The sequence below is a fragment of the Diadema antillarum genome, unplaced genomic scaffold (genome assembly GCF_040938485.1).
Source record: "Diadema antillarum isolate AM-2024a unplaced genomic scaffold, OU_Dant_1.0 seq00001840_RagTag, whole genome shotgun sequence".
NCBI lineage: Eukaryota > Metazoa > Echinodermata > Echinoidea > Diadematoida > Diadematidae > Diadema > Diadema antillarum.
The window spans coordinates 99,842-109,367 of NW_027272512.1; the positions used below are offsets into that span (position 1 = coordinate 99,842).

The following is a 9,526-nucleotide window of genomic DNA, read 5'->3' on the forward strand; positions in this document are numbered from 1 at the left end:
TGGTGCGTTACAGATGCAGATAAAAAAAAATCTTTATCTACTTTACACACGAATGGACTTAAATTTAAGACATAATGAGACACACTGACTGAAAAATGGTATGTGCAGCCTTGCTATCTCCTCTGTTGGGTATTAAACAATCTGTCCGTCAGATAGGACATAAAATGAAGGTCCTGCATGTAAGTGAGAGAGAGAATCTGAAGTCAAGTACATAACAGATCCAACTTCACTTCTCACAAAGATGAGGGTATAAACTTGGTGAAGCAATTCATCCTTTACATATCATCAGAATTATTCCATTCCCCCCAACCAATTCTGACCCCCATCAATTCGTACAAGTGACTAGCAGTAGTTAGCAAACAGCCCCAACCAGGCAAATCATGCCGCACGAGATAAGAAGTAGCGCCAATCTCTTGCCAACCTTGGTCTGCACATTGGTCGGGTATTTGACGAAAGCTTGCATGGAGGAGTTGAGCAAGGGAACGGTTCGTCTGAGTGAGGCCAGGGCCAAGATAATCTTCTCCTTCCTACCCGGGTCATTCAGATCCTGCTGTCTCTTATCACACAGGTCGCACAGTAGGAGGACTGACTCCGAAAAGTCCTGGAAAGTTCAGGAAAAGCAATACACCAATGGTAATGTGTACATCGAACAAAGAAATTTCAGCGCCCAGAGCTAACGACTCTTCTGCACCAACCAGCACAGTGTAATTCATTGTACTGTACAAGTTGCTACAGGATTTACAGGTTTCATATCTCGTCCCAAAGGTTAAAGGTCAGTGATGAGAGATGAACTGAATGATAAGGGATGGGCAAGGGGAGAGCATAACAGAAATATACAGCAAAAGGAAAACAAACTCACAATTGAGCACTTACAGTACAGTGCAACTTGCAGAAACAGAACTTGTCTTCCACAAAAGGCAGTTGGCTCTGAGAGCGAAAGTCATTCATTTGCTGTAGAAGTTAGCTATCCCTAAAGGGTTTCTGACATTGATTTAAGTGTCCTTTCCCATTCAGAAGGCTAAGCTGAAGGAAAAATAGACTTGCTCTGAAGGCAAACTGCGTGTTCGAACATTTCATATACCTTGAAGCACTTCACAAGCTCCTTCATGGAGCCCACAGCCCTCATGTCTTGTAGACCGTCCTGCACCCACTGGCAGGCATCAATGATGCGACGAACCTCAGCATCGTCTGAAATTAGCAGAACCTGGCATTCAAGAAGAGTATTATGAAAATCTATGATGACAAAAACTTACATGATAAAACATTTCTCGCTATTCATTTGTGGGAGTTATCATACAGATGGAGAACATGTTAACTTCTATGTAAAGATACCTTTACTAGGCATTCAATTATGTGTGGACAACAATACAACGAAAATATTAAGGGAATTCCACAAGAATTATTTTTTCATGAAAATTAAACATTCCATCAACTTGATACTGACATATGTCAAGGGTAGCAATTATTCCCCCTGCTTTCTGAAAGTGGATAGTCCAGTGCTCTTTCATTATGCTGGAAAAGTGAATTTATGTGGAATTCCCTTTATATTTTTTTTATATTGTTGTCAAAACATACATCATAATCTCTAGTAGTCTCCTCATCCAGGGGTTCCAAAACCAAAACTTTAACAATTCCTAACTTTTGCATCAATTGTCCGATTTTCCAAACTTTCGCTGATGTGTTTTACTAATGTTGCTGCTTTGGCTCAATCCACATTTCTCTTTGGGTTTGGGTTTCCTTTAATAACCCTAACTAGGCCGGGGGGGCCTCCGAGACCCCCCCTCGACGTTTCGCGCGATGTATCGCTATCGCGAGAAGCTATCCCCGCAACGTTTCATGACTTTTTTCTTTTGAGTCTCCCGCATCTTTTGACACTAAATTTGCGATGCCCGCGTGCGCGGTTCCGAAGTTGCGCATAAATATGCACGTGCATGTCAGACCAAAAATTGCTCAAAAACGTGAATTTGTGTACAATTTCAATGCAAACTGTGTTTACAGGCAAATTTCATAAAAGCATGATTATTTTGGGGGTTTATTGATCAAAATCAATTGATAACGCATTTTCTTGTTCGGAACAATGTAACGGACAAATTTCACCGAAAAAACAATGAAAAACATAAAGTCGAAAAACAAAGAAATACATAAGAAATTCAAAAAACAATAAAATACTTAGGAAATTTTTTCTGAATATGCAATTTTTTTCTCTTACATTTGCTAAGGACACTAAAAAGAATATTTACACCAAAAATGTGCCTGTTTTGAGCTTTATTTAGTGATTTATACCAAATTGTCTGATTTCATGCATCATTATGCATAAATTAGCATAATTTAGTGTAAATGATAATTTTTGAAAAAATTAACTTCATGGTACTTTAGATTACATCATAGGCAATGCGTGTGCCAATTTTCATCGCGATCGCGTGGTCGACGGCCGAGATCCGGAGGGGGGGCCTGGGAGGCCCCCCCCGGCTCTCTCATCTACCTAAATAGCCCGGCCTAGTTAGGGTTAAATGCAAGCATGAACAAAGCTAAACACTACTTGTTGCTCTGCAAATAGCCTAGAATCTAACAACTGGCTAAACAAGGATTTACTGAAATAGCAATATTTGCTCAGAATCACAGGTGAGGTTTATAAAAAGAAACTGAATGTACCCATGTTCTGAAATAGCTGCAATACATGTTTCCTTTATCATTACTCAGTTCTACACATTTTCCTTTGAAAATACAGGTAAACTATGTCTACAAAAATTTGAAATTGTATCTTTTCATCTTGACCAATAACTTAATTATCGTGAAACATTCCGAGTTATCAACTTATGTAACCACGTTTTTCAATCATGTCTCTGATATTCTTTTCTCAATGTCCAATGCAATCAAGCATTTATCCAAGATCCAACAAGTCTTTTTTTTTTATATACCTTCATGGTCGTCTCTAAGAGCCGTCTGGCTGCAGTCACCATGTTGTCCCTGGCCGCTTCTGACTGGGGCTCTGCCTGAAGACGCTGGACTGCCATCAGCATGCTGCGTCCTGCTGCAATGGTCGCATCACACACTTCGGGCATCTCTAGCTGAAGTTTCTAAAATTGCCATGTGACAGGGTAGTTTGTGTGAGATTACCACGAAAGCTGGCATACACCCATCAATCAAAAACTTGCTCAAACTGGATACATCCATGGCATTTCAAGCAAGGAAATGGTATGGAAATTTTCACAAATTTCCTGCTCAGCTATTCATGCATGAAAATAAGAATATGCTAAATATCAGGGAGATATTCTCATTAAACTTAAAAACAAGAGATTTTTTTTTTTTTTTTTTCACAGATTGGTCCAGAGTTTTGTGTGAGAGCTTTATACTATACTATGGTACATAGTATCAAACAAGCAAGTGATGGAAATCAAAAGCAAAAAAATTTCTCTCAAATCTTAGGGACGAACTCTTCATAAAAACATTCAACTAACTCTTGACGGGTTTTTGTGTAAGATATTTCATTTCTTTTTCATATTCCCTACAAACAAACAAGCATTCATCAGTAACATTTCAAAATCAGAAGAATGAATCAAAACATAACTTAAAAGACTAGATATACACTGTTATATTTACATCAATTAGCTAATTAATAAATATTACCTCATCATCAGTGTCTTTGGTCATTTTCTGTCCCACCTGGACCAAGTCCTCCGTCGCTCTCAGCACAGTCTGGGCAAACGGGATGAGGTTTGGCAACTTGCCCCCATCCCTTTCCACAGTCTCATTGAGAATTATCAGCTGGGATACCTGGAAGTCAAAGCATGACAGAGGAAGATGTATTCAAAACCACAGACACACCTCTTAGCTAGTAGGCATAGTAATAATTAGCAAGCAGAAATTACAAACAGTGACACTAACAATGCTGCAAAATGTGAAGTACAATGACAACACATCTATTCCACATAGGGGTCATAAGTTAGGCATAGGGCAATTACCTCATGGGTAATTACCCTGGACCTTCCCCTGACCCTAAGTCTAATCCTAATCCTGTGACTGTGTGCTGAACCTAATCCTAACGGGTTAACCCTAACCCGAACTCTACGTTGTCATTAGACCTAACCGCACCAGCGATCCAGTGCCCTGCACTGGGGCTACGTTAGTTAGACCCTAAAACCTAACCCTAAATCTTTACTCTAACCTGAATACTAACAAGTACAGTGTATTAGCAGGAGGGGGGGGGGGGGGGGTACTGGCCCTCGGGGGTAATTGCCCTGATACAAAGTACAACCAAGGAGATTTAAGAGATGGAGTAACAACAGTGTTATTCCCTTTGATCCCATATTTGATGCCACCACCAAGAAATAATTGAAGTATGTGCTAAACTGGAGCAATCTCACAGATAGGAAGCCAATTGATTCATGTGGCATTGCATCAAAATAGAAGTATGTGCTAAACTGGAGCTGTCTCACAGATAGGAAGACAATTGATTCATGTGGCATTGCATCATGACTCATAACTTTCAATGGAAGGTAGTTACTTTCCGCTGTCCCTTCTTATGAAACATGAGCAGTACATATTAAAGGGATGGTACAGTATTGGTGGAGATGAGAATTGGGCTTTTAACTTTTTGCGAGATACCAAGAAAACACTTATGATATAATACAGAGCATACCATTTTAAGAGGAATTCAAAGTTTATTTGATGAAAATTGGGTTTGGAATGACTGAAACATCCAAAAATAAAGTAGAACAAAGCGATCGTAATAAAGCGTGGGTCCCACACTTTATTAGAATCACTCTTTTTGGATATCTCGGCCATTCCAAAACCAATTTTCACCAAATAAACTTTGAATTCCTCATAGAATTACATGCTCTTTCATATTTCATTAGAGATTTCTCATTATTTCACAAAAAAATTTTTAGAAACCTGAAATCAGGTCTCAACCAAAACTGTACGATCCCTTTAAGGTACAGACACAGGGATGTGTGGATAAAAATTCTACAAAAATTGATGAAATAAGAATTAAAATTACCTGCATTTACATGTTTTTACACTAATGTAACATATAAATGAATAAAGTGTTAAAGAACTACACTTGAAGATTATACCATTATCAATTTCATTTGTCGGAAGTGATCGGAAAGATGATAAAATTGACTTTCCAGTAACGTTAAAGGTGCAGTTCATATATTTTCACAATGTACAGTTCAGATAATTTACACTCTTTCTTTTGACGTTTGAGTTTGACATTAAATTTAATCCTCGACAGGAGTTACTTTCGTTTTCATATGCATGTAGTATTACCTGAAATTCAATTTCCTTTAGAATACAAAAACAAACAAAATATAGGCCTAGCCGACATTATGTTAGCATTCCAAATGAATCATTTCTTTGATTTAATTGCTCACAAAGACGGCGACATCGCATCGAACCCCGATCATCAAATTGTACAAAAGTCACGAAAAATGCACCTGTCGACTGTGCTGTGGAATTCTTTTGACTTTGCTTTGTAGGGGACCTACATCAAAAGAAAACCGACAGCTGTTTGAATGTTTACAGCCAGTTGGAACTCCATTTCTCAAAGCTCCTTGGTACAACTATCATATATTATTATCCATACAGAGGATTTTTAGAGCCCAAATACAAGTGTTATTTTGTCGACGCACCTCATAACCTCTAACCCACTTTAAAAATTTGTTGAACTCGACCAATATTTTTTTGCCGAGGCGACCAATATTTAAAATATTGGACGGCAAGAGGGGGATTCCCCAAAGTTTTTATTAAACTGCAACGTGATTGGTTGAGATATATACGAGATGACCTGAAATAAGAAGTAAAAACGTCTGTGACTGGTCAATCACGAATTAACTAGAATATCGTTTCTTCTAAAATTCTGAGTTTATACAATCAAATTCCATATATCAATTAGTTGAAATCGTTTTTCACACAATTTTTCAAAATATCACTTTCATAACAGGAATTTAAATTTAGGTTTGATGAAAACAAGTTGCATTTTTTTTTGTGCATGCAGACGCAAGGCGACGATTGATCTGCAGCTCTACATGCTCAGCGCTACTGTGCTGTATATAACGTACTTGTACGCACGTACGTACGTACATGTACAGTAACTGTAATATGCGCGATGTGTTGGATGCGTGATGTGATGCGACGTACGTCGCGTCGCGGGATGATTCCAGAAAAAGCGCCCAAACGGCGGAATCGTGGGCGGAATTGACGAAGAAAGTGAACTCGTCATACCTACAAAGTGATTATTTGCTAACAAACTGGAGTATGTCATCTACCCACCTACTCTGTCAGTGTGGAATAGTAATTTGGAATATATGGACAAGATCAGGTTAGTACTGATTTAATTTTTCTCGTTACGAATTTGTGTAAAAAGATGTCAGACTTCAGCTTCACGAGGCTGATTCGTGCGCGGAGAGGTGAGAGCCGCAGAAAAAAGCATCGAAAATATTTAGTCGGATCAGGCCGCTAGGTGCGGCAGTCTTGCATTGTGCGAACGCGCTGGCGCCCGTGTTTTGATGGGCGCTCTGCATCGGTCGATTAAAACTCGATTTTTGAAAAAAAAACCAGACAGGATTTTTTCTTCTTTTCATCATGGATAGTGGACATGTGTGTGTAACAAAAAATCACCGTGCAAAGTTGCGACAATTTATACGTCAGATGTGAGATGAATAAGAAGTGAATGGGGGGCCTCATGAGGCGTTCCCCGGGGGGCCTCATGAGGCGGGGGGAGGTCCTCATGAGGAGGGACCATCCTCGTATGCGGGGGCGGTCCTCATGAGCGGGTTTCCCGGACTGATACCCCATCTTCTTCTTCTTCCGGGTGAAGTACTGACCTCTGGAAAGAGTATTTTCGTACTTTGTGCAGTGCTGAAACTAGTGTGCCACGCTGCATTGTTTGATGCTTTTTTGTTGTTGTTACAATTGATGTAATATACACTATAAAAAGTAAAAAGTGCTCTTTGTGCAAGTAAAATTAGCTCTTCTTCCAACTAGATTTGACGCAGTGTCACCCCGACCAGCTGCCTCCTAAACTGTTCGAGGGAAGAAGCAGCTGTCACACTGGTCGGGAGCTGGTTCCAGAAGAGTATGACACTTGGGAAGAAGGAGTTTTGAAAGCCAGAGGTCCTGCAGAATTGTTGTCGATATTGAGTAGGTCTTCGTCCAGATGATCGTGTTACCGGGTAGATGTAGGGTGGTTCAGGTGGAATAGCAATCAGTTGATGTAAGATGCGGAACAGCATGATGACTTTCAGCTGGGCCCTTCTTTCTGCAAGAGATTGCCATTTCAAGGAGTGTAGCATTTCACTGACACTGTGTCGAGGGTGAAAGTCTCCCAGAGTAAACCTAGCGGCACGTCTTTGAACCATTTCAAGCTTCCTGATTTGGTCTTGGCAGTGAGGATCCCAGGCTGTTGATGCATATTCAAGGATAGGGCGGACATATGTCACATAGGCTTGTTCTTTTATTTTCTTGGGGCAGCCATGTAGGTTTCTCTGGAGGAATCCTCGTGTGCTGTTGGCCTTTTTACATGTGTTGTCTATATGTGTCTTCCAGCTTAGCTTTGAGTTGATATGTACTCCAAGGTACTTAGCATTGTCCACAACTGGAAGCTTGACTCCATGAAGAGAATAAGAAGAATGGATGACATTTTTCACCTTGTTGGTCACTCTCAGGACTTCACACTTGGATGGATTGAGGGACATCTGCCACTTGGTTTCCCACCCTTGGATGTTGGTAAGGTCTTCTTGGAGTCTGTCTGCATCCGTCTGTGAGCTAATGTGTCGGTAAAGGAGACAATCATCTGCAAACATTCGAAATTCAGACTGGACAAAACTTGGTAGATCGTTTATGTAGGTCAAGAAGAGGAGTGGGCCAAGTACTGTCCCCTGGGGCACACCAGAGATGACAGGATCACTACACAGTAGGAACAGCACTCGGAGTAGGAGACAGAAAGGGTAGGCCAAAGTGAAAACATTCTTTGCTAAAATCCTCTGTAGGATAATAATGATGATATTGAATGTCCTATTGTCGATTAATACAAGGAAATATTGGACTCGCTAAGCAAAATATTGGACTCGTCTTCGACTCGTCCAATATTTGTGCATAGCTCGTCCAATATTTCCTTGTATTAATCTCAAGGCCATCCAATATTATATAAGTATTCGAATAAACGTTATTAGCCAGTAAATTACGTCACACACGTGATCCCTGGTCACTAACTTGACATTGCTGGTCCCCCGCCCCCGCCCCGCCCGATCCCCACAGCACGACGCGACGTTAGCGTTGATTTTTACCTGTGCAGCGATAGGTGCAAGGACGCGTTCAATGGAACGAGTTTGAATCGCCGACTGAAACGAACTTCCATTTTGCCTGCGAGAGCGACTGGACGACGACTTTTTCAATCGCTCACGTTTCCCCTTCCAAACGTCTGATTTCAGCATTGCAATGCCCACTTGTTACCGACATTGAACTCCAAAACATTCGAATGCTGCACCAACACGTACACAACAGGTTATTGGATGGCGTCATTGACGACGTGTGGGTCGGTCGTAGTTTAGTCGCATCGGTCGATCAGTTACAGTACTTGGAATTCCGAATTCCGTGCGTGCTCGTTCGCTGCATGCAGATACGACAAGCAACGCGTGAATGCGTGTTGTTTATCCTTGTTAGTTTAGCTTTAAGAGACCTCACAGAATTTTGAAACGATTTGTGATGGTGGTGTCCACAACAAAATAAAAACTATGATAGCAATCGGTATTCTAAAATAAACACCTTGTTGGAAAAAATTCCTAATTGACATATATTAGGGCTAACATAACAGATGTAGGATAAAATTTTGCAAATCTGTTCAATCTTAGGTGTTCAGGGTTTGTTAATAAAGACTACTCCTTCATTTTATGGGTTGCATCATTGTGATGCCTTCTACTGTATATCGAAGGGGGTAACGTATTTCTTTTCTACAAATTTTCCGACAAAACGAGATCTGAAATGGTCTGTTTGAAATGAATGGCTGCAAAATTTCATTTTCTACAGCTAATTTGATCTATGACGTTGGAAATTTCATGCAAGAAAAATTAAAAAATAAAATTATTTTCTTCATAAGCTGGCGTTTCATAGTTTATTTTTGTACTTAAGATTATAATTTTAAAACTACCACCTACGCCGCGAAGCCCGGTTAGCTCAGTCGGTAGAGCATGGGACTCTTAATCCCAGGGTCGTGGGTTCGAGCCCCACATTGGGCGCAACTTTTTTTTTTTTTTTTTTTTTTGAGAGGGGGGGGGGGGGGGGGGGGGAAACTCATTCCTCATGAAAATGGATTGTTTACTTTTTCAAGATAGCGCGGTAGGTTACTAAAGGTATAGAAATGTAATGTAGCGAATGTAGCGTGAACAATGTATTTTTTAGAAAGCTTCATCTTAACGGAGCTGAACTTCTAAAATGATGTTACTGTATGTTTGTATTAAATCACGAATATGAGCTCAGTAGGGTTTGGGGTATTTCATGAAGTGTTTTGTCAGACATTTTTTTTGTG

The 9,526-nt window shown here is 40.2% G+C and overlaps 1 protein-coding gene and 1 non-coding gene across 2 annotated transcripts in view; one reads left to right on the forward strand and one right to left on the reverse strand.

The window, feature by feature from the left end:
- The window catches only part of LOC139712673 (uncharacterized), a 32,407-nt gene extending 23,915 nt beyond the window's left edge, over positions 1 to 8,492 (reverse strand). Inside the window, exons 1-5 of the mRNA XM_071624476.1 lie at positions 8,289 to 8,492; positions 3,628 to 3,774; positions 2,919 to 3,077; positions 1,082 to 1,204; positions 422 to 601 (exon numbers count right to left, since the gene is read on the reverse strand). Of these exons, the coding sequence (XP_071480577.1) occupies positions 422 to 601; positions 1,082 to 1,204; positions 2,919 to 3,077; positions 3,628 to 3,774; positions 8,289 to 8,435 (756 nt within the window). The 5' untranslated portion in view covers positions 8,436 to 8,492. The remainder of the gene's footprint in view (positions 1 to 421; positions 602 to 1,081; positions 1,205 to 2,918; positions 3,078 to 3,627; positions 3,775 to 8,288) is intronic.
- A 671-nt stretch (positions 8,493 to 9,163) lies between these two features.
- On the forward strand, positions 9,164 to 9,236 carry Trnak-cuu (transfer RNA lysine (anticodon CUU)). Its single transcript has one exon. It is a non-coding gene; the product is annotated as a tRNA-Lys (tRNA).
- The last annotated feature ends 290 nt before the right edge of the window (positions 9,237 to 9,526 follow it).